General features: G+C 43.0%; 4 protein-coding genes across 7 annotated transcripts in view; 1 reads left to right on the top strand and 3 right to left on the bottom strand.

Moving 5' to 3' along the window:
- Window positions 1–194: 194 nt before the first annotated feature.
- Window positions 195–4,945, bottom strand: slc18b1 (solute carrier family 18 member B1; the record flags this gene model as incomplete). The annotated part of the gene is made up of 14 exons (XM_084181719.1): window positions 195–333; window positions 474–523; window positions 784–877; window positions 981–1,055; window positions 1,203–1,298; window positions 1,398–1,489; window positions 1,612–1,713; window positions 1,925–2,061; window positions 2,333–2,489; window positions 2,819–2,966; window positions 3,099–3,172; window positions 3,375–3,470; window positions 4,365–4,507; window positions 4,903–4,945. The coding sequence occupies 14 exons, from the start codon at window positions 4,943–4,945 to the stop codon at window positions 276–278; spliced, it is 1,365 nt and encodes a 454-aa protein (XP_084037845.1). The 3' UTR covers window positions 195–275.
- Window positions 4,946–8,188: 3,243 nt separating this feature from the next.
- On the bottom strand, window positions 8,189–17,247 carry LOC311145521 (tubby-related protein 4-like; the record flags this gene model as incomplete). 4 transcript variants are annotated; one of them, XM_084181782.1, is made up of 16 exons in its annotated part: window positions 8,189–8,305; window positions 8,679–10,993; window positions 11,261–12,295; window positions 12,469–12,612; window positions 12,771–12,864; window positions 13,025–13,169; window positions 13,406–13,550; window positions 13,808–14,042; window positions 14,314–14,538; window positions 14,859–15,022; window positions 15,092–15,199; window positions 15,374–15,554; window positions 15,979–16,140; window positions 16,268–16,396; window positions 16,678–16,947; window positions 17,230–17,247. In XM_084181782.1, 16 exons carry the CDS (start codon window positions 17,245–17,247, stop codon window positions 8,189–8,191), a joined length of 5,487 nt encoding a protein of 1,828 aa, XP_084037908.1. The 4 variants fall into 4 exon arrangements, with proteins under 4 accessions (XP_084037908.1, XP_084037906.1, XP_084037907.1 ...); XM_084181780.1 differs by having other exon boundaries at window positions 8,679–10,977; window positions 11,218–12,295; XM_084181781.1 differs by having other exon boundaries at window positions 8,679–10,952; window positions 11,199–12,295.
- A 1,929-nt stretch (window positions 17,248–19,176) lies between these two features.
- Window positions 19,177–22,544, bottom strand: myct1b (myc target 1b). Its single transcript, XM_084181811.1, has 2 exons — window positions 22,443–22,544; window positions 19,177–20,058 (listed from the first exon to the last, which is right to left on the bottom strand). Exons 1-2 carry the CDS (start codon window positions 22,495–22,497, stop codon window positions 19,478–19,480), a joined length of 636 nt encoding a protein of 211 aa, XP_084037937.1. The 5' UTR covers window positions 22,498–22,544; the 3' UTR covers window positions 19,177–19,477.
- A 2,098-nt stretch (window positions 22,545–24,642) lies between these two features.
- Window positions 24,643–24,813, top strand: part of syne1b (spectrin repeat containing, nuclear envelope 1b) — a gene marked incomplete at its 5' end in the record, with an annotated part of 150,074 nt that continues 149,903 nt past the window's right edge. Inside the window, one exon of the mRNA XM_084182196.1 lies at window positions 24,643–24,709. Coding sequence (XP_084038322.1) covers window positions 24,643–24,709 — 67 coding nt within the window. The remainder of the gene's footprint in view (window positions 24,710–24,813) is intronic.

The raw sequence follows: 24,813 nt of genomic DNA on the forward strand, positions 1-24,813 counted from the left end.
TAGCCATTTACAACATTAACAATGTCTACACTGTATTTCTGATCAAGTTGATGTTATTTTAATGGACCAAAAAATTGCTTTTCTTTCGAAAACAAGGACATTTCTAAGTGACCCCAAACTTTTGAATGGTAGTGTACATCTGGTGAAATATCTTCTCATTGTTCTATCTGTGTTATCACAGTCTCTAGCAATACATTCACATAATGTATTAAGAATGGTGTTTAGTGTTTGGTACCCATCTCACACTGTACATGTTCCTGGTGGATGATTGTTGTTCAGGACAGAAGACGGGTACGTTCATCTGAAGGTCTTTTCCTCTCAATCTGAGGAGCCCTTTACATCCAAACAAATAAAAGCAAATTCAGGGACAAATAAACATTTCTCCGAACCAGTTACTCTTTTCAAATGGCTTTCTCAACATTTATTTTCTACTTGTTTATGTCAATAAACAAAATATATTATGGAATCATTACCTTGTTTGTTGTGTTCCTTTACAGATAAAATATATACCAAGAAAGAAAGCCTGAGGAGAGGAGGAAGCATTAGTCTTATTCAGATTTCCCCGTTTTTTACTTGGCCCAGGGCTAAGATCCATGTGGAAAACATAAAAAAATTCCATGTGACCTCAATTACTCTTACTAACTAGCATAAATAATGTGTTGATGTCAAAGTAAGCAATTTAGCACAGACATTTGAGTTACCCATCCATTGGGTCATTAGTGTCGAGGCAGGACTGACAGTATGGAACTGTGTATAATAGGATACGTAAATGTCCGTACTTACGGCTAAAAAGGCCAGGCCTCCTTGAACAGAAGCAGCCCACTCAAAGCTCAGCTGCTGTGTGGTGAAGCCACCGAGCGTTGGACCACAAAACATTCTGAACAAATAAAACACACCTTTGTTTAGGATTCATATCTCCAAACTCCAACTCTCAAATCATGCCTCAGAGAGTTAATATGACAAATATATTAAGCACATACCCAATGGACCACACTGCTCCAAACAACCCAGACACCAGTCCAAGAGTGCTCAGCCCCTCCTCAAATCCATTTTCACTGCCATCGGAAATGTTTTAAATATTATTCCGTATTCTGCACCTCATGCATTATGATGACACCTGTTTTTCTAAGTGAAAGTGGACATTGCAAATATAGTGTGTGTGTGTGTACGTGCCCTGGTGTGTATGTGACTGGTGAACTCACTATGCACAGTTGAGTATTTCAGGGAAGGTGGGGATGGCAATCATGCCTAGAGAGAATCCTATGACAACCAGCATGAAGACCAACAGCCACAGCTGACTACAGAGACAAAATAAGTATAATTCTTCTTGTTAGTATAATAGTAGTACAATTATAGTAATAATAAGACATTTCACACTGATAATAACAGATTCGGACCTCTGTATCTGCAGAATGGGGACAGGACCTAAGAACCAGAAACCAGTTGCTGTAGACAAGCCTCCTAGCACCATCAACCACGGCCTCGTGGACTGGAAACACAACCAGAAGGTAAAAATCACATTATTGTCTATGTGTGTAAAAGAGAAGTTGTGACTACGATACACCACTGGTATTGGTTGGTATAGTATAGTGTTGGGTTAACTATACTCACAGGAAACCTGTCACTAACGATACCAAGCAGAGGTGAGGCCAGACAGTAAGGCAATGACAGGCCAAGCAAGAGAAGACCCACATAACCTGGAGAGAGGTCAAACTACATGTAGAAACAAAGGAGAAACATATTAAGGTATCGAGGTCCATCCTACTGGACATAACAATCGCATTTTGAAATGTGACATAAATATATTTTCAGATATGAGGCTTTCAGTTATACCAGGGTTTGGAAAATGCCAGTTCAGTCAATTCAGTAAGTAAACGGAATTGAAATGGAATTCACCGCAACCGTGGTATATGCCTGGCTTTACCTTATCAATGGCATATATAGACAAGGTTGCATCCAGAAGGCCGAGTCCAGAGCTCAGGGTGAATATTGCAAAGCAAATAAGGACTATCTTCAGATGCGTGAACAGCCTGAAGAAGGAGTCCTTGGTAGGATCAGCAGCTGAACAGTGGAACAAACAGATTAATATAATTAAGCACGAAATATCATCACATGAATAATTGAATCCCCCCAAAAATACAAAATATTGTCATAATGACAAATACAAACAATGTGGTCTCAAAATGTCGGTCTCTTTTCGAATCAGAAAACGTGAACATTCAGTTAACAATTTACACACTTTATTCTTCAATGGGGGAACGTAAAGGATGTAACTAGTTTATAGACAGGTCATTATTAGTTAAAAGTTCATAAATCATGAATAAGCAGTTACCAAAGCTTGGTAAGATGTACATGTTGAAGGGGACCATGAGAAATAGGAAGCATCCCAGAGCGATGAAAGGGACTTCATATCCAAATGACTGATACAACCAACCACCTATTGGTGGTCCCAGTATCATACCCAGCCCTGTAAAAATCTCCAAACTACCCTGAAAAGACAAACACAACACATTAATATTCAACATAGTAAATGTGCACATGCAGTTTTACCTCGTACCAACAGGCTTCTGTTTACAATTCCACACAGAATCCAATTGTATCATCATCATATCATTATGACCAAATAGAGGAACTAGTCACGATGCCTGTTGCTAAGGAGGCTTTCAGACAGCCACAACACGAATTGGGCAAAACTCTTTGGATACAAAACATTTAAACAACCTAAACCATAATGCTTTTTTGTTTGAGCATGGTGTCTAATGCCTACACATAACATACCAGGCAGACCCTTACACAAGGGTTGGTTGACTAAACTCACCAAAACAGTTGCTATGTTGTTTGGGAAAACTTTTGCTGAAATTGCAAAAGAAGACGTCATTGCAGCACTGAAGCCCACAGCATCAACAGACCTTACGATAAAGCACAGAGTAATAAAAGTAGCTCCCTCAGGAACTCTGTCGAGTAAGCTGCAAAACAAGAAGAGGAAAAGTTTTAGACTAAAATATGTATTTGTCCAAGTTGAGTAAAATGTTGAGGAGGGCACTTAGAAATGTGCTTTGGCACTTTAGCTGGTGTCTGTTGATGGATAACTCACTCACCCAAAGAGAATGGTGCACCCCGATGACACAAATAAGCCAGAAATTAGCATGACCTTTGCCCCGATCTGGACAATCTGAAAGGACAGAGAGGAGGCATGTGTTTTGTGTGTGACAAGTCATGTTGCAAGCAGAGTAGTCTGATGACTAGACGTAGGATGTGTGCGTCCCAAATGGCACCATATTCTCTATGAGCCCTATGAGCCTGGTCAAAAGTAGTGCACTACATAGGGAATAGGGTGTCATTTGGTACATAGCCTAGAAATTCCAAATACTTACATATTTACCCAGTACTAAAGAGCCCATGAGATTGCACAGAGCATAACAGCCAAATATAAGTCCGATGACTGTCTGACTGGCTCCTTTTTTCATGGCCTGTACAGAAACAATAGATACATAATACTCCTGTACTATCAATACATTACAATAATCAAACATACAAATACTGCAAAACACCAAAAAGCTTGCTGAAAAGCTTCCGTTGTGCACAATAAGTTGTTTTCCTTTTGGAAGACGAGGGCCTGTGCTTAACAAAATTGGACAACAGTCACAACAGCTGACTATAAAACAGTCATGACTCAAAGTGTTGTTTAGGTCAGTTTATCACTAGCCTAAGTTTAATAATCTGGGGTGAGTTTCCCAAAAGCATATAGATCAGCTTTAGCAATTCGATCACCTTCAGTCAATTGGTAGGCAATAGACAAACAATGATCTTAATGCCAAAGATGATCTGATGTTATTGGAAAACTCACCCATGAAAGTTTGTGCCATTACTTGAGTTATGACACTTGCCATAGGCTATCATATCAGTGGTCATGACTTCATTAGATTGGTTATGTCATTATTTTGACACCATTAAATTGCCTAGGCCTTATAACAGGGATTTCAGTCAGTCACTAGAGACTACTCTCTGGTCACTGAAATGCATATGTCCACTGGACAGCCTATCATCTGACCTGTGTTGATGTGTGAGTGTCCATTGTATGGTACATCATTGCCCTTAGGGGCTTTGCTCATGTCCAACACATGATACACAGACAACCACTTGAACAGTCATATAGTGATGTCCTACATCCAACCAAGAAAATTAAGAGTGAACTTTTACTATGGCCCTCCTAAACATTTGTCATTTCTGTTTTGTAGGCTATATTATTCTGTAATCTGAATAAAGAAATCATGATTCTGCATAATAATTCTGCATTACTGCTCAGACAGCTTAGCCTATTTCACAAGCAATGAATAAATAAAATGGTTGGTATTGAACATTACCTCGTTGGGGAAGAATGGCCCCAGTATAGAGTAGCAGATCATTGAGCTGAAGTTGACAGATGCCATTGATATCAATGTGAGGATCTGATATCTTGTTATCCTTTGATTAGGACCACTTGTTGATTCTTCTAACGTCATGCCATCTACAGAAAGAATGAATTGATCAAATAATGAATAAATGAGTGAATCAGTCAATCAATCAATCACACAGTAAACACAATATGTGGGCATTATGAAATAAATGAATCCTTTAATTAGAACATAACATAAAGCCATATTAGAGTACATAATTGCAGTCAGAGTCCGACTGAAAACAGAACATATTAACAATGTAACAACTGTTTTTTTTTTTGTTGCAACCAACAAGTGCATTCTATGAGAAATACAGCTCATTTCCAATATATGTAGTGGTAGGAATTACATTAGATGAATTACAAACGGTTTAATGATATTTGAAACTAGACATTTAAAGAGATAAACTCTCAGAAACAATGTTTTATTATTAGAAAAACAGCAACTTCTATGTAATGTCACCAACCTGTTTGTTGAACTTGATCAGAATCCATATTGTTGTCATTCATATTAAATTATACTGCTGATCCAGATTGTTATTCAAGTCACAAATTCCTGTTACACGAATAGACGAATAGATATCATAACGTGTTAACAACATAGGGAAACCAAATGTTTCACAACTTGGCTGGTTAAATCTACGAATGAAATTTCGGTGCTGGCGCTCATGTCAAAAACAGCGTGGCTCCTGTCTGTAGAATGGGCACTGTATTCCCCAAAGCGTGTGTGTCTAGAGAGTTGCCCTGTGACATCTAGAGTTGTGAATGTGAACTAACTTATTGAGTGAGAAGGGTGTCTTGGTGATGTTCGATAAGTCCCGCCCCCGGGAGTGCACACACACACTGGCTGAGGCTCTCACAGTCTCACGTCTCACAGTTTAGGCATTAACTCAGAATTTGTATGGTTAGGTTTACATTTAGGCATGAACTACCAAATGTTAAGGTTAGGTATTAACTCCGAATGGTTAAGGTAAGGGTTAAGGTTTGGGATAGGCATAATTATTTAATTTTTTAACGACTTTCTATCACTGTTGCCCCTAGATGCTAGTTTTCACGTCATCTCCCGACGTCCTCAGACATGGATGGACGTCGAATACTGACTTGTATCATGGGTGACCTGCCTGCACACACTCTCTCTCACACACACACACACACACACACACACACACACACACACACATACACACACACACACACACACACACACACACACACACACACACACACACACACAATGAATAGACATAAGTGTTATACATTTTATTACGTTTTCGGACATCGGGTGGTAGACCTATCTTTTAATGTATAATATATCTTCTGATATATATTCTGGTTTAAATAATTGTATAAGACTTAAAATAAAATAAAAATCTATCTAGGCAACAAAATAATATTCATTTAGGTGGTGACGCTGATTCACAATGACCACACACTATCTGTATTGATAATAATAAGCATTGAAATATTGCTGTATTATACAGTAGAGTAACAATGCTAAGCATTGAATATTTGAATCATCACATAACTTTTCTACAATACTTTTTCAAATAATCCTGCAGATATACAGGTAACTGTCAAAATAAAGGAAACCCCAACATAAAGTGTCTTTATAGGGCGTTGGGCCACCACGAGCCAGAACAGCTTTAATGCACCTTGGCATAGATTCTACAAGTGTCTGGAACTCTATTGGAGGGATGCGGCACCATTCTTCTGAGAGAAATTCCATAATTTGGTGTTTTGTTGATGGTGTTGGAAAACGCTGTCTCAAGCGCCGCGATAACAATGGGAGTCGATGTCCACAAAGCGGCATGGCAGGCTGTCTAGCACCCGCCTATCCTTTCTTTGGATTGGTGGATAAATCTTATTATTGTAATCCTTTTTTAAATATTTGATGAGGGTCGTTGACGTCAACCTCCTGTATTCAATGGTGAGAGATGCTATGCTACTAGCCTCATGCCATGAATATCCATAGCCAACTCGAGACAACTCCGATATAAAGTGTTTTTTCTCAAAGTTGCTGGGATGTTACGTGTCCTACTTATATCAGTACACTCATAAGAACTTAAGCATTACGAGACTTCTATTCGATCAAATAAACCTCAAGTAGCAAATAAGCCATTCATTTTTTTGTTGACCAAATTCGACACTCTCATTGACCTCCATACAAAAACTCTGCCAACTGCTGGAGGGAGGCGCCGTTCCAGAATCTCCCATAAGTGTTCAATTGGGTTGAGATCTGGTAACTGACACAGCCATGGCATATGGTTTACATAGTTTTCATGCTTATCAAACCATTCAGTGACCACTCGTGCCCTGTGGATGGGGGTATTGTCATCCTATGGGGGCATGGCCATGGTAGCCAAAATAATGGCCTGCCCAGCATTTGTATGCATGACCCTATGCATGATGGGATGTTAATTACTTAATTAACTCAGGAACCACACCTATGTGGAAGCACCTGCTTTCAATATACTTTGTATCCATCATTTACTCAAGTGTTTCCTTTATTTCGGCAGTTACCGTACTTTCAGATAAAGCAGCCCAAGACAAATGTTAATTACTGAATAACATGTTCACAAATGAGTCAATAAAATCCTATTATAATCTGAAAATATAAAAAATGATAACTTCAATGTCTTCAGTACCAAGTGACACACTATTAGCAATAATGCAGACAATCTCTATCTATCAAAAGCAGCAGCAGAAACTCCAAGGAGGCAAAGCACTTCACATTCAAATGCAATGTTCAAGTAGCATCATAACCACACCCAGTGACTAAAACACAGAGCCAACCAAGCTTATACACCATAGCATTAAATTAAGGATAGCTTTTCATTTTTTTGCAGGATTTAACATGAGTTGACCGATCTAGCAGCAGATGTATAAACTTTTCCCCAGATACATGATCCATGCATTTGATGATTTTGGTGAATGATTTACACATGCATTAATTTTTATTTTTCATAGGTTCAACCAAATGAAATGATGGGCAGAAAGTTAGGTCTAATATTGATTATACATGTTACAATTTAGTTATAAATGTTTTACAATTTATCTCGTATGAGGGTATGTGGTCCTACAATAACATTTACATAATGGCATGTAAATTATGGCATAATTTACGTAAATGTGGATATTCCTAGGATCACTTCATAGAAGTGATCTTCGAATTAACATCTAAATAAACTATTTTACTTTCAAACTCATCATGTTGTCTTTCCACAATCAACATGGTCTCCTCTCTCACAATACATTATTTCAACATTATCCAACATTGTACTTACTTTTCTTATGACCATTATAACCTGCAATGTTAGTCACGTCTTTTAAAATGGCACGTCTCCACAGGGCAGTTTTTAAATCCAATGCATATGTACGGTAAGTAAGAACAACTTACCTACTAAGAAGCTTTGTTGTGAGGCTTACTAAAGTGTATTTCATAGCCCCATTAACCGTCTTGTCCAGCACAGCACTACATTGACAGTCCCATGTTACAGGACCCAGGAAAATCATCTATGATTATTCTGTCACTTTGCACCAGAGTCCGTTGTAACTGTATGCTGTATATGACACATATGTAGCATTGGGTTAGAGCCAGTGATGTAGTGGTAAAAAACATAGGTGGGTAAACACTGATCGCCATTTGCGGTGAGTAATGTAACGCTCCCTATACTTTCAATGCATTTTTCTGCAAAAGGTGGGTAAACGCTTGCGCAAAATATCCTCCACTACACCACTGGTTAGAGCAGTCTCTTACTTCAGCCTTTGAGTAACATTGGCTAAGGCAACAGCAAAGGCCTGCACTGCTGAGAAAGGATACTGGAAATCCAGGATATATGCGTTCCCATCGATTCTGCCAAACTGCATCACCTGTAGAAAGACGGGGGGAAAAGAGACAGGAAAACAGAAATAAGGAAGTTTTCCCCAACCCCCCCCCCCCCCCCCCCCAAAAAAAAATAAAATTGGCCCACCCAAATTTCTGTAGGCCCACCCACCAATGAATTTCTGGCTACGCCACTGCTGCCTGGAGCTCAATTTGAGTCCTGACACATCTCTGCCATAAACAGGTCAATGTGACAGTTAGTGGCAGCGGTGGGATCTGAAACCAGGCCTCCAGAGAGACTGGAGGCTAAACTTATATTTAAAGCAACCACAAACAGATTTCATATTCTAAATGATATATAGGTGGTTCTTTTTTTACAATGTATCTAGGGTTCAGTAAATAATGGAAGCAAAATTGTACCTGTCTCCCGTCCAGCTCGATCTGAAAGTTCTTAGCAGACTCCTGAGTGACCCGTCCTCCGAAGTCCAACTGGTAGACCTGTGTGGCCTCGTTCCAGAGTGGCTGCTTATTGGCCATGACGTAGACGAATCCCTGGCTGCCCAGCCCGCGGTCCTCTCTCTCATTGGCCTTCCTGCACTTAATCTCCTCCAGTTCACTGGCCATCCTCAGGCTCCTCTTACTCTTCCAACCCTTCTTGGAGCTCTGGCTCTGGTTCATCAGTTCGTCTCCGCTGATGAAGAGCTCAGGCTCGCTCTCCGAACTGTCCTGGAACTCGCTGGTGGTACTGGTCCTGTTGAGCTTCTTGGTTTTGTTCAGCTGCTCCCTCTGGCCTTTGGGTTTCTTATTCTCCCTGCAGCCAAGCCTGGGGCTGGAGATTAGGGAGTTGAAGTCGGAGAGGGCGCGCCCTTCCTTTTTGGATTTTCCCTCTGAGACGGGGGTCATGTTTGCCTCCTCGGCTCGGCTGTCCAGACGTTTACGACTTTTCTTGCTGAACCTGTCGGACCCCTGTCGGTCTGGAACAGGGCTTTGGTTTAGAGAAGACGGCTCCTGGAAGCTACTGGCAGATTCTGCTAGCTCCTCTGTAGGGCTTTTGGGTTTCGGCAGCTCGGTTGGTGGAGGAGGAGGAGGAAGTGAAGGAGGTGGGGGAGGAGGAGCAGTAGGAGGAGGTGGGGAGAGGACTGGCTTCTCTAACACCTGATGAGACTTGCTGGGGAGGGTGGCAGAGCCTGACGGGTCCTGCATGGGTAGGCTATATGGGTTCCAGGGGTGCAGGCTAACAGGGTGCTGCTGAAGCCCGGCACAGGATGTGGCCCCTGGGTACATTGGGGGCAGTGGGCAGCAAGCTAGGTTGGCATGGTTGGGAGGGTATCCAGGTGGCAAGACCAGGTTGGGGTCCTGCTGGGCAAACTGGGGGACTGGGGCAACTACTTCGTTGGGAGGGCAGGGTGGTGGAAGGCTCTGCATGGACTGGAGTGGGGATCCACCCTGACCTACCCCTGCAGGGAAAGGTGACAGAGAGATCTGGTAGCCCGATGGGAAAGTAACAGTACTTGGGCTGCTGGGAGGTTTTGTTGAGAGTACGAAAGGCAGCCGTGTCATGTCCAGATGCTGAGCATTGCTGAAGATGAGCGGGGGTGGTGGTTTGTGCGTTGGTGGTGGAGGGGGAGCTAAGATAGTCTGTTCTGGGGGTATCCAGAACTCCTCTGAGGTGTTGGGGTCCCACTGGTATGGTGGGGGGCGTTTCAGAGTCAAACTAACCTCCCCAAGTGTCAAGTGACGACACTGCTGACTTAATGTCTCGTCTTCGGTAAAGGCAGAGTTCACATACACAGTCCTATCCCTGCTGTTATCAATAGGACTCAGCAGATTGTAAGACGACTGAGAAGCTTGAGGGGAAGTGCTTTTAGAGTGAACAATGATGGTGCTGTGATGTGCAACTTTTCCTGGTGGGAAATCCTGTCGCACTACAGTGCCTCCTGCGATGCCACTGCTGCTACTACCACCACCGCTAACACTGACACTGGTGCTGCTGCTGTTGCTGCTGCACTGAGTGCAGGTATACAGAGCCGTGGGCACCCTCTGCTGGTAAGAGAGCGCTAGGGCAGCACTGTTGATCTTAGACTTGGTTGGTAGAGTCCTTGAAGCGTCAACCATCTGGGACACCTTCAGGCGGGATTCCACGTCTCGCCGGTCAGGTCGCAAGGTGGCGTGAATCATGTGACTACTGTCCATGCGTTGGGGAGGAGGAAGTGTCGTCGTGTTAATGTTAACCTGATTGGCTGGATCTGGGTAGGGGGGCGGGTCTCCGCTGGGTATGGAGTATCGTGGCACCGAGAGGCGGCTTAGAGTTGCTGAGCTGTAAGGAAGCTGGACTTTCTTACTGTCAGACGATGAGGTGACTTTAAGTGTGGCCGAACCTCCCATGCCTTGAGCAGCGTAGGTGTTCTGGTTGCGTATGAGTCTTCTGCGAGGGCGACACACCTCCTCTACATTCCCACTGCTGTCAAAGGTTGTGATCCTCTCGTATCCCATCTGATACTGGAGACCAACTGGGTGGAGTGAGAACTCGTCTTTCTTCAGACACGGGTCTGCTGTGACCAGTATGCTAGGGTTGTCACAGTTGGTGATGAGGGTCTGAGGAGTGGTGGAGGTTGTGGCGGTGGCTACAGACACTACGGTGCCTGGGTAGGGTGGTGGAGGGTTCACCTTTCTCATCTGGATCTCAAGGGAAGTCTCTGCATCGAGGAAGGAAGGAGGTCTGGACCGTAGTGTGTCTGTGTCTATGAATGAAGGAGGTCTGGATCGGGAGGAGTCCGCATCGAGGAAAGACGGGGGTCTAGACCGCAATGTACCTGTATCTGCATCAATGAAAGAAGGAGGTCTAGTCTGTATTGTGTCTATGTCGATGAATGACGGCGGTCTAGATCTTGATGTGTCCGCTTCGATGAAGGAAGGAGGCCTAGACCGTAAGCTGTCTACGTCAATGAATGATGGAGGCCTTGACCGCGGTAGACTTGGCCTGCCCAGAGTATGGCTCTGACTATGCCCCTGCTCTCCTCTTTCTGGTCCCAACTCTGCACTGGGGTGGGGTATCTGTTGCAGTACCTGGAACTGCTGCAGAGAGATGGTGGGATAGCCAGTAGGCGGAGGGGGCAAGGTGATCTGCAGCTTCATTTGCTGCTGCATTTGTTGGTGCTGCCTCTGCATATGTTGGTGTTGCTGTTGTATCTGGTGATGCTGCTGCTGCAGCTGCTGCTGTTGCTGCCTCATCTCTATAATCTGCTGTCGGATCTGCTGTTGTTGCTGCTGCATTTGTTGCTGCTGCTGATGCATTTGCTCATGCTGCAGTTGCATCTGTTGGTGCTGCTGAGCGATTTGCTGATGTTGCAAGTGTTGGTGCTGCTGTTGGATCTGCTGTTGTTGCTGTTGCAGTGCCGCCTGTTGTTGTTGGTGCTGTTGTTGCAGTGCTTGGTGCTGCTGAGTCTGTTGCTGCTGCTGCTGTTGGATCTGCTGTATATGATGCTGCTGTAGTTGTTGTTGTTGAATCTGCTGTTGTTGGTGCTGTAGTTGTTGATGCTGTTGAATTCTCTGTTGTTGTTGCTGCTGCTGCTGTTGGGTTTGTATCTGCTGTGTTGTTTTGGACTGCTGTTGTTGGTGTGTCTGTTGTGACTGAGGACGTTGTTGTTGAGGTTGTTGAGGGAGGTGATGTGGAGGCAGAGGTGGAGGTAGCGTTCCAGCTAGGAGGGGACCCATCTCTAGCCCGTTAAAGATCACCTGTCCTGGGTTGGAGTACCTTCCCAGAGTCCCACTGTACTGTGCTGCTACTGCATTCTGACTGTGATCAGGCCCTGCAATAGAGGCTGATGCAGCTGCAGCGGCCGCCGCCGCTGCTGCTGAAGCCATAGCCGTGGGATTGGTCAAGACATCCAGCTGGATGTTCTGATTGGCCAGCAGGGACTGGACCAGACCAATGCTCTGAGTGGGGGACATAGCTTGGGCAGGGCTGTGGATGGGTGCGATGGGGATGTTGACCGTACAGGGAGGGTTGTCACTTGTCACTCCAGATGGTCCCATCACTGAAAGACAAGTCAAAGAATATTCCAATAACTTTAGGTATTGTTATGAATTACATTCATTACTAAACAGAAGTCAACATCCAACCGAAATTCATGTAAACTTGCACGTGATACTTAATTCCAGTATCAATTATTTGGTAGTTTGTTTAATTGTTCATTCATTCATGACTTACCTGGCAAGTCATCCTCATCCTCACTGAAGACATTTGGGTTAAAGACAGGCAGGCTCATGAAGTCAAGTGATATTTTCCGCACCTCCGGAAGGTAGATTGTCATCTGCCTTGGTTGTAGATGGAGCAAACTGGTCTTATAGATAACTAAAACAGAGGTAAACATTTCTAAAATCAAATTGGAATGAAATCTGAAATGGAGCAGTCAATGTAAAGGAATGTTTAAAAATAAAAGATACATTCTGTAAATATGGCCGTGTTTGATTTCAGTACATTTTCTTCTCTCCACATTTTTGAGATCTTACCTGCACCAAGATTAGCAGGTAGGAAAGAAGCAAGTCCAACGATTTTGAACTTTGTCCCCCATATATTGGACGTGACTTGAGCAAGATAATTATGCTGTGAAATCAAGCAAATATATATATTTTTTAATGATGTAGATATTGCATGCGCTAGCCAGACGTGGCTAAATCTAAACATGCGGAAACCACAGTTTCAGCCCCTAACCACTAAAGAACCACTATACCTACTTTCCACACGACACATATTCAGACAATACCTCAGAGATTCCATCCATGGACATCTCTCGACGCGTCAGACTGGGAGATCGAATTGGAGGCTTCTTTGTTGGTAACCGTGGTGATCGTGGGCCTTCCTGACTAGCCCGGGACATTTTGGGAGATTTTCTAGATTCCATGTTCCTTCTACGCCAGATAACAACCAAAACAAACAGCAAATAAAGGCAAAATAGACCAATTTAAAATGATTAACAAATAACATTTAAAACAAATATAAATATCAGTATGACATATTGAAGAAGCTTGAACTTTTGTATAACATCAGCTACTAAAGGTAATGGTTAGGATTAGGGTTGAATATGGTAAACATTAGTCTTATAACGTCATTCTTCCAGAGTCCAGACCATTGTAATGAAAGATACCTGGAAAGCTTGGGTGATCTGTTTCCTCTGGATAGTTTAGGTGACTTCTTCCCGACCCACTCATCACTCAACTCAATGTCGCTGGAGTCGGAACAGTTACAGCTGTCAGTCATGTAGGAGATCATAGCATTCACACACACCTCATCTGAAAAAAAACAAGCAAACAAACAAATAAACAAACAAACAAACAACAAATTAAAAATAATCTTTGACTCAACCTCTATGAACAGGTCAGAACTGTAGAACTTCTGGAAAAAATGGCAATATACATCTGAACACACAATAGTAAGGTTGCCCAACTCATCAATCGTGATCGACCGGTCTAAAATGTGCTTCTTTGTGCGTAACATACTATCTATTTTTGAAAGCACATTATAATACATTTTACTGTGCCAATCCCACCTGCTTTGCTGTCTGTTTTAGGGTCTATGATGATGAACTCTGGCCGTAGCTTGCTGATGCGTCTGCCTTTGAGGATGGGCACCAGCCCCCCTAGGTGTTCCAGGTAGAGGGTGTAACAGGGTCCCCCTGCCTCGGGGTTGTCCTCCGCTCGCTTCATGGTGCAGTGCAGCCTCTCGTTGCCAGCAGTGGGGTAGCTGACAAAGTCCCGGATGTTGTTGGGATCAGGAATAGGAGGCTAGAGAAACAAGAGAAAAGCATGAACAGTTGGTTGTTTTCCGCTCACTATCCCTACCCTTTCCCCTTGGCCCTTACCCCTTTAGATCGTTAGGATCTGGATAGGTACACTCAGGGTAGTGATGGAGCTTCCAGCATATCCCCTGTACCTTTCAGATCTAGAAACATTGAAGGGTTACGACCAAGGGGTGCTGTGATTTTGAAATGAACAAGTCCAGATGGCTTTGAGCTCAGATAACCTACAGTAGCCAACTGAATAAAGCTCCTTTTACCTTGATGGTGGGTATGAAGGCGGTTGTGACGTAGGAGCAGAGTATGGAGGGCATGTTGAGTTTGCCCACGTCCCTCTCCTCCCGCAGGGCGCTGGCGATGCCCTGTTGGCACAGCAGCTGCAGGCTGGCCACCCGGTGCTCCACACGCACCACGTACAGCACCGGGCCACACGCCAGGAACAGACGAGAGTCTCTGTGGCCCCAGCAGATGGTGGTGATGGGACACTGCAAGGCAAAGGTTGACAAGGCAGGTCTCCAGTCAGCCCTGTTCTGTTATATTCACATTCTATGGCTTTCTCCATAGCCCACTGAACAAGACTTGGAAGTGTGGCAACAGTACATTTCATGTTAAGTATAATTTCTGTTAATATTGTAGTTATTCATTGAAGATTTCAGATGACTTATAGACTTTGACTAATACGTGTCAGAGGACCTACCCAGAAGGCAAAACTGGTTGAAATTATGCCATCACAAACAGATTATAACCAGTTTGAAAATATCATACTATAACATTTCAGAAAAGTGAATCAAAGAGGGGAGCTCACCTGGGCAGGTGTTTCTAACGTGTAGATATGTTCTCCTTGGATGTTGTAGAATTTGACCAGGGCGTTCCTCATGATAGAGTCAGAGGGGACTCCAGGGAGCCCATGTCTCTCCATTCCAGCTACCGCCAGGAGGTCCCCCTGAGAACACCACTGGACCTCCACATCTGAACAGGAGAGACTCAGTCACGACACATTTGGTCCCCCCACATATAGAAGATTGAAAAAGTCATTACCTTTGAGTCCTGAGCGGATGACGGTAGGAGCGAGGTCATCATAGTTGTTCATCAAACTGATGTCTCCTGATATGAAACTAACTGTCAGAAGGGGCTTCAGGATACGCACTTGGGAGAGAGAAATAAACACATTAGCCTCCTGGCCAATGTGCACGATCATAGTGTTCACAGTAGAGGTAAATAATATTATCACATCTCCTTTTTTACGTTTGATAGAGGTACAAGACATGGATGTTCTCTTTCTCATTTGATCTTTGTTCTAGCGTTAAAACAATGTGTTACCTTGAGGTGGGTTATTGTCATCAGAGTCAGTGTCGCTTTCTGTGCTGTCCTCCACTAGGAAGCAGGGGCAGTTCCAGGACATGCCGATGATGCCATCTGACTCGTGTAGCAGGAGATGGGCCAGCATGCGACCATGACAGTCCATCACTATCACCTGACCGTCGGCTGTACCAAACAACACCTGAAGTAAAGTGGGCAGGAATCATTATTTTCTGAGAGAAAACATACATGGAGCTGGTTTCCTGGACAAAGATTGAGTCTAGTCCAGGACAAAGAGTAAGAAAGCCTTGTCCGAGCCAGAACGACCCATAGGGGCAGGAGCCTATCAAATTTCTCTGCAGCATGAGGCAGCTTGATGTACAAGTACATCTCCTGGACAGGCAATAGACAAACAAGTATGCAAGAATCTCAAATGAACATGCTTTTTAGTCCAGGACTAGGCTAAATCTGTGTCCCCGAAACCAACAGATGATTTCATATATTGTTTGCCTGTGACAAAAAGGTCAATACTATAAAATGTATCTTATTTGTTTGTAAAAGGGCAATAAATGCTAAATGTTTTGTTTAGGTTCAGCCAGAAACCAGGTTTGTTCAGGTGTACCTACCTGTTCGTCGTCAGGTGTCCAGATGCCACAGGTGATCTGGCTCTCCAGGTTGATCTCTGAGGACCAGTGTCTCTGTCCGCTGACCGACCCCACCAGGACAAACCCATCCCTGTAGGCGATCAAGGCCTGAGTGCCATCATGGGACCACGTGAAATCACTCACCTGATGGAGAGAGTAGAAATGCATCCATTATATTATCTTTCCAGCATTACATAATGTTTTCACCAATACGTTATCTTTCCCAATAAAAATAAATACAAAATATCCTACCTGGGCATCTTATACCTACCTGGGCACCACGGTCATTCACTAACTCTACAGACCACCGTCCCTCATACTGAATCCAGACGAAGATGCCTCCCTCCATGTCACACGTGGCCAACTTCTGAAAGGGCTCATTCCAACGAACCAACACAACCTGCAAAGGGAAGTATGCAACTGCTATTACACTCCACAAACACAGGGGGCTCTCTAGAAATGTGAAAGTGGAATACAATTCATATTCAACATGAGATACACACGCTGAAAGAGAGAAAATACAAAACAGTCCACTTCCTCCACCTACTCTACATAGCCTATTTCATACTAACACAAAATGCTATTTTGTGATGATTGTCAGCTTAAATATGGGTGTTTATATGAAGGTGTTTTTGATTCATTCTGCAGATAAACGCAGTTTCGGAAAAGAACAAGACCCACCTCACTGTTGTGTCCTCGCAGGTTGAAGTTGATTCTCTGAGGGGTGTTCCTGTCTCTCCTGCAGTGGCTGGATGTGAATGTCACGCCCACCACCCCTCTACAGTTCCCTGTGGCCAACCAGCCCTCCTCATAGTAGCGCCGCTGGCACACAGGCTTGTCCTTCTCGCTCTTGGGGACCCGGCCCTTCCAGGAGAGGCAGAGGATGTTGGAGTCGCTGCAGAGGATGGGACCATGTTCCACAGCAGCCAACATCCCTACTGAGTGACCAGGCTTGGAGGTAAGCAGAGGAGGAGAATATAGTGGAGGTTGGTGTCTTTCTTCAAGGGTATTATTGACTGACTTGATTATTTGTTTGTTTTTTGTTTGTGTTTTTATACCACGCTTTATTCTAGATTATTAGGTAGGCTAAAGTGCTTAGGTTGTTTCTCCAAGAGGTAGGCCTAGCAAACCATCCAATACAGTCAGGTCATAACTCAACATTACTAGGCAATGTATGACCAGGTAATGTAACATAGAATAGAATAGAATTATAATAGCCTACATGTTACTCACCTCATAGTTCCTGGACATTGTTGACTACAATTCCTCCTTTGTAGGCGGTGTCCATGTTTCCATTCGGATGGTGCGCTAAAGAGTGAGATAATTCCTAATGCCCAGATAGAGAAAATCTATCAATGAAAAAATTCAGGGCATCACACAGCATTCAGTTTACTACATGGAGACATCCTATTCTGTGTCAAGGAAAAATAAAAAGCTAAAGAATACATGTGGCTTTTCCTGTTTAACAGCTTTTTTATTCCAAGTTATCCATAGTCTATATAGATTCAATCGAAAGGGTGCATCCTTTAAACAGGAAAAGTACTGCCTTGTCCATTCAGTGCATCAACCTCGAAATGAATATTGCTCTCGGCTATGACATGGGAATGTCTAGAATCCTGGTCTCTATGCAACACTGCGTTGAACATTCTGAACCGAACACTCTTGCGTTCGTGTCTCCATAGATACGGAGAACATCAGTCTGTTACGTCATTAACACGATACTGATTCAATATAACGTGTAGATTTCAATGAATACACGGAATAAGAATCAGCCCTTAAATGGCATTACGCGAAAGCAATAATCCACCACCCCACCATATGTCCAGTATCCACCGGCTATATTTCCCATATTTACAATAAGATGGATAATCAATGAATCAATCAAATCGCCCTGTCATAGTGAATGAAGATAATGCATTTAGACTGAATCCATCACCCCCATCCACCGCTATTCGTTTAGATTGAATCAGAGGAGAGGAACCAGTATAAAAAGGATGATGACCCTGGCTCGTTTGCCTTTATCTGACCAATTCAAATTCTGACAAAATATGCAGGACACCTACACAAACAAGATGCAGAACTCACTTGATCAAATATAAGGTCGCTGGCCTATCCTTGATCTGTGCTGTCCACCATAGATTTATGATAAAGTGCAGTCGCGTTGCCAAGCTGCTTTCAGCTGACGCTCAGTGCGCCTTTAATGCCGGTTGCCATGTAGTTTTTCATTGTCCTGTAAGCTTCATTGGGTGCGTTCCAGTTTGTCTTTATTGTAGTCACGCTGCGCAGATCATCAGATCTCACAAATCCTGGAGAAGTGTTGAAAATCTCAGGGAACACATCAGTATGATATAGCAATCTTCTGAGACCCGCAGTGTGAATACCATAATGATGACCTGGATCGCAACCAAAGACATGCTATTTGCAGAGATAAATCAGTTGATTAGAAAATAAAATATCAATGGTGATCTCAGTGGGTGAACAGATTAAGATATTTCTCTAGCAATAATCAGAAATATATATTTTTTAAAGTAATGTTGCTTTTAAGGAAAATCATCCCTCTGCTCTACAGACATATCACAGAAACGTTCAGATGTACATGTAGATGTAGACAGACCACATAAGACTGCATAAGACATAAGACCTCTATACCAGGCGGTGTCAGAGGAAGGCCCTCAGAATTGTCAAAGACTCCAGCCACCCTAGTCATAGACTGTTCTCTCTGCTACCGCACGGCAAGCGGTACCGGAGTGCCAAGTCTAGGTCCAAAAGGCTTCTCAACAGCTTCTACCCCCAAGCCATAAGACTCCTGAACAGCTAATCATGGCTACCCGGACTATTTGCACTGCCCCCCCACCCCCACCCCCACCCCCCACATGTACATATTACTTCAACTAGCCGGTGCCCCCGCACATTGACTCTGCACCGGTACCCCCCTGTATATATAGCCTCCCTACTGTTCTTTTATTTTACTTCTGCTCTTTTTTTCTCAACACTTTTTTTTGTTTTATTTTACTTTTTTATTACAAATAAATGCACTGTTGGTTAAGGGCTGTAAGTAAGCATTTCACTGTAATGTCTGCACCTGTTGTATTCGGCGCATGTGGCCAATAAAATTTGATTTGATTTGATAATAATTAAACTTTATTAACAACTTTATCAACATATCACAGAAACGTGGGCCATAATAGACAATCCTCCCTACCCTTCATCTTTTTGCACATAGATTCCATTGGGATACACACAGTTTTTCAACATAAACATAGCCTATGGTCAGTCAGAGCACAATCTATTTATTTAGTTTTCTTAGATAGCAGACTGAATAGAAGGCAGGGTGGACCAAAGGACCAAAGGTCACCTTACTCAAAACTGAACAGTTCTCTATAACACAGGGCACCTATCTCTTCCAAAGGCCCCCTGCAGTAAAGCCTATACTGTAATAACCAGTCAACCTATGTATCCCAGGCAGCATATGGTGACATTATCAGGTGCATGTCTCTTGAAAGGCGTTGATGACACTGTCATATGTGGGAGGAGGAGTCTGTGTGGGCAGGAACCCTTTAAGACTGCTGTTGCCCAACCAGAAAGAGTTCCGTTGGGGTTGAGCTGGCATGAGGGAGGCAGAATCTGCTGCTGATGAATTGGTGGCAGTAGTGTCATGAAGGGGCAAGGTATCCTGGTTGTTAGTGTCACCCTCAGCCCCGTCACCTTGACCCATCCTGCTGCCCTTGGGCACTGGTCGGAAGGTGGATGCTCCTGAGCTGGTCTTCTTCCCCAGTGGCCCAACCGGCTCCACCGATGGCTGTCTATATAGGCTTAGAATACCTCCTCCTCCAAGGCTGTTGTCACTGCGCCGGTCGAACACGGTGCTCCGGTAGAGGCCTAGGCGGTTGGCCATTGGGTTGTATAAGTGCTGGGAGGTGGCTGAGCGGTGCTGCTGTTTGGGGCGCCTGGTAATCCGGGTGGAGGCTCTGCGTCTCGACAGCCATGTTAGGAGGATGTAGATCAACGCTCCAAACAGGAGGCCCATCAGCATGGACAAACAGAAGGCTAGGACTAGGTTCCCTGGAGGAAAAGGAGGAAGATATCAGACAACTTTTTAAGATTTTCCCAAATTTAAAGTTAACATATTTGAGGTGAACTGTTACTGAATGTTCAATGCTGTCCTAGTCGGGAAAGCTGGTTTAAAAAAAATAGGTAATTACAAGCAGGGAGCAATCAAGTTGATACACAGTGAGAGAAAAAAGTATTTGATCCCCTGCTGATTTTGTACGTTTTCCCACTGACAAAGACATGATCAGTCTATAATTTTAATGGTAGGTTTATTTGAACAGTGAGAGACAGAATAACAACAAAAAAATCCAGAAAAACGCATGTCAAAAATGTTATAAATTGATTTGCATTTTAATGAGGGAAATAAGTATTTGACCCCACTGCAAAACATGACTTAGTACTTGGTGGCAAAACCCTTGTTGGCAATCACAGAGGTCAGACGTTTCTTGTAGTTGGCCACCAGGTTTGCACACATCTCAGGAGGGATTTTGTTCCACTCCTCTTTGCAGATCTTTTCCAAGTCATTAAGGTTTCGATGCTGACGTTTGGCAACTCGAACCTTCAGCTCCCTCCACAGATTTTCTATGGGATTAAGGTCTGGAGACTGGCTAGGCCACTCCAGGACCTTAATGTGCTTCTTCTTGAGCCACTCCTTTGTTGCCTTGGCCGTGTGTTTTGGGTCATTGTCATGCTGGAATACCCATCCACGACCCATTTTCAATGCCCTGGCTGAGGGAAGGAGGTTCTCACCCAAGATTTGACGGTACATGGCACCGTCCATCGTCCCTTTGATGCGGTAAAGTTGTCCTGTCCCCTTAGCAGAAAAACACTCCCAAAGCATAATGTTTCCACCTCCATGTTTGACGGTGGGGATGGTGTTCTTGGGGTCATATGCAGCATTCCTCCTCCTCCAAACACGGCGAGTTGAGTTGATGCCAAAGAGCTCGATTTTGGTCTCATCTGACCACAACACTTTCACCCAGTTCTCCTTCTGAATCATTCAGATGTTCATTGGCAAACTTCAGACGGCCCTGTATATGTGCTTTCTTGAGCAGGGGGACCTTGCGGGCGCTGCAGGATTTCAGTCCTTCACGGCGTAGTGTGTTACCAATTGTTTTCTTGGTGACTATGGTCCCAGCTGCCTTGAGATCATTGACAAGATCCTCCCGTGTAGTTCTGGGCTGATTCCTCACCGTTCTCATGATCATTGCAACTCCACGTGGTGAGATCTTGCATGGAGCCCCAGGCCGAGGGAGATTGACAGTTCTTTTGTGTTTCTTCCATTTGTGAATAATCGCACCAACTGTTGTCACTTTCTCACCAAGCTGCTTGGCGATGGTCTTGTAGCCCATTCCAGCCTTGTGTAGGTCTACAATCTTGTCCCTGACATCCTTGGAGAGCTCTTTGGTCTTGGCCATGGTGGAGAGTTTGGAATCTGATTGATTGATTGCTTCTGTGGACAGGTGCCTTTTATACAGGTAACAAGCTGAGATTAGGAGCACGCCCCTTCAGCTCGTTACCTGTATAAAAGTCACCTGGGAGCCAGAAATCTTTCTGATTTAGAGGGGGTCAAATACTTATTTCCCTCATTAAAATGCAAATCAATTTATAACATTTGTGACATGCGTTTTTCTGGATTTTTTTGTTGTTATTCTGTCTCTCACTGTTCAAATAAATCTACCATTAAAATGATAGACTGATCATTTCTTTGTCAGTGGGCAAACATACAAAATCAGCAGGGGATCAAATACTTTTTTCCCTCACTGTATTTGGTTGTAATGACATCATTGCAACCAGTTTTGCCTGTTGGGGTTGATCAAAATGGAGTGGCAAGGAACTCACTTGTTGGATAATTGAGTTTTCATATTCAAATGGCAAATTCTTGCTTCTATGGTCCACAATTTACATTTTCACAAATGAAAAACCGACAGTAGTAAATCGAATACTCAAAGATGGTCTCATATCACTTAATGCACTGTAGGTATAATTCAGACAATAACTTTAATAACACATGTACTGTAAAATGCATCCTGCACAGAAGTTGAGTGGTCCTTTGTAACTCAGTTGGTAGAGCATGTCGCTTGTAACGCCAGGGTAGTTTGTTTGATTCCCGCGACCACCCATATATATGTAAAATGTATGCACGCATGACTGTAAGTCGCTTTGGATAAAAGCGTCTGCTTAATGGCATATATTATTATTTATTATTATTATTGTTATTGTTATTGTTATTATTATTATTATTTAAGACTAATGCAATCATTTTCAGATAGAATCCACATATATATATATATATATATATATATATATATATATATATATATATATATATATATATATATATATATACAAAAAAAAAAATATATATATTAATAAGGCAGGCTTAAAATTCTTACCAATGTTAAATGATTTTAGTATATCCAGAAATGGATTTGTTCCATTGAACGCCATTATAATACCGAAAAGAAAAGTAGTTCACATCCAAGCTGATAGAGTGAGAACCCTGTGGCACATTGAACTGAACTCTTTCCCAGACAGGCTGCCTGCTTGGTCCATTTCTTCCTGTTTAGTTTGTTTGCAATAGTGGAAACGTTGCTGTCATGCTTCCTGCCTCTCTCTCTACTTTTTAAAATTAGCTTGTGCTTTGCTTATCTGCGTTGGGCAGAACTCTGGGAAACAAGGCTGCTTCCTCTGACAATCAATGTTCCTCTTGAACAATGGCCTTTTGGCTCCATTATTAAATATTGTGATTTACTTGTATTTGAATGGCAACTTTGTGACTTTTAGATCAGGAGCCTTTTTCATGTTATATAGAGTGTTACAAGGGTATATTGTGTAAGGTATAGGGGCAGTAAGGATATAGTGTACATCAATATAAACACAACCCTCTGTGGCCCACAATAATCTAATTGTTTCCAAGTGTCTTGCAACTGTTTCACCAGGGTTATGTATGATAAGAAAACCCAACAAAATGTCACTGTCCAATAGAAAGTCTGCAGTGAACACTATCTAGTATACAGCCTCTGCTGGGATTTCCTTCAATTGTTGTGCTACTCCCTACCACCCCCCCTAAACTCTAAGCCTTCCTTAACTGCAGTGGTTCCCATGTAGGCTACAATAATCTATGGCCGCTGTCACTGAATTGCTGGTATGAAGTGGTTGCCTAGATAAATAGACAGTTTCCCACAATTTTCTGAATTAAAGTATATTGTAGTAGCTAATTACTAGGACTACTAAGCAGCACTGTGTAGTGTGTACTGTAGGCCCATACAGAAAGGCAGACAAACTAGATAGCCTACATTACTTCAAGAAACCAGAAGATGGCAGTGAAGTCAAATTATAGACAGATGCACATAAAAAACTAAAGTGTAAGGAAAGGGACGTTTCAATTTGACATGGCGCGAATAACTACGTGATAACTTTAGCGCGAGGACCATATTCTAATTTTTTTATAGCAAGAAACTACAAGGAACTGAAATATTATTTAATATTGCTACAATGTTTCACATAAAAAATTATACCAAAAAATACGGCGACTGCTACAGAGTTTGAGTGTTACCATTGGCAACATAGTAACACACACATACACTTCCTCCCTGAAGTTGATGCTTCATGCGCTTGCTGCAGGATTGACAGTTGTGGTAAGAAACGTTTGAGCGCTCTATTTAGTGCAACTTTTCTTAGTTACATTTCTTTTACTAGATTAATCAATTTGTGTCAATTTGTTTTACTAATGTGTTACTAGTACTACTACTGCCTTTTTTTTCTAGTTATTTCACCTCATGTGGGGAGGCACATTTCTCGCCTAGCCAATTGATGCAATAGCTCGAGACAAGAACTCCTAATGGAGCCTACATTATAGCGAATTAATATGCAATGACTTGTTGTTTGCAGTGTGACTCAAAACTACATTTTTTTGACAGCTCCTTCATTTTTTGTTTATCCAGATGATGCATGCACTGTAGGCGTACTGTAAACTTCATGTCACTTTCATAGAGAATTTTCTGTTGACTCATGATTTCACATTCCTATTTCATTTATAGATACTAGGGGTTTTGATAACACTTCCTATGAATAGCCTACCTTCCCTCTTCATAATGCATTATAAGCACATTATAATGCCTTATGAGCTATGAATAATGCTTTTATTTAGTTCATATTCATATATTAATACATGTGTGACAGTGATAGCTGTCACTTTCAAGGAAACACACTTGACTGGCACACTTATCATCTCTCTCCTCTCTAGACAATGAATGGAAGGACGGCTGCCATTGGGTAGCAAAACTGCTGATCCCCCTATCTGAAATCTGAGATTCGATTGGACCCTCTGCTGCAGTAGCCCAAATCAAGCCTCTAAAATCGGCTTGAGAGAGAGAGACAGAGATAGAACGTGAGAGAGGAGGAGACATAGATAGAGAGAGACAGACAGAGAGACAGAGGGAGAGGGAAACAGAGAGAGAGTCAGAGAAAGGAGGGGAGAGGAGGGGCGTGAGGGGATGCCTTCCTCAGAAAAGTAACATGGGATGATCTCCTGTCGTCTCGTCTGCATCAGTGTATCACCTGCTGTGGTCCAAACAGTAGCAGAAAAACGATATGGCCTCACCATGGCAGTCCGGAAGAACCTCCAAGAACATTGCCAACCTGATGCAAAAACTGCAAGGTAGGTCTCATTCATTTGGGTGCTATGGAGGTACTGGTACTTTGGATGCGTACAAAATGGCACCCTTTTCCCTGACCTATATAGCCTACTATATAGGATATAGG

The sequence above is a fragment of the Coregonus lavaretus genome, assembly GCF_964263955.1.
Source record: "Coregonus lavaretus genome assembly, chromosome: 18".
In the NCBI taxonomy this organism is placed as follows: Eukaryota; Metazoa; Chordata; class Actinopteri; order Salmoniformes; family Salmonidae; genus Coregonus; species Coregonus lavaretus.

Excerpts from the sequence above, each read along its gene's own strand:
- myct1b (XM_084181811.1), bottom strand. The coding sequence starts at position 22,497 with ATGGCGTTCAATGGAACAAATCCATTTCTGGATATACTAAAATCATTT. Across the intron at positions 20,059-22,442 it reads ACTAAAATCATTTAACATTG|GGAACCTAGTCCTAGCCTTC; the intron begins GTAAGAATTTTA and ends CTTTTCCTCCAG.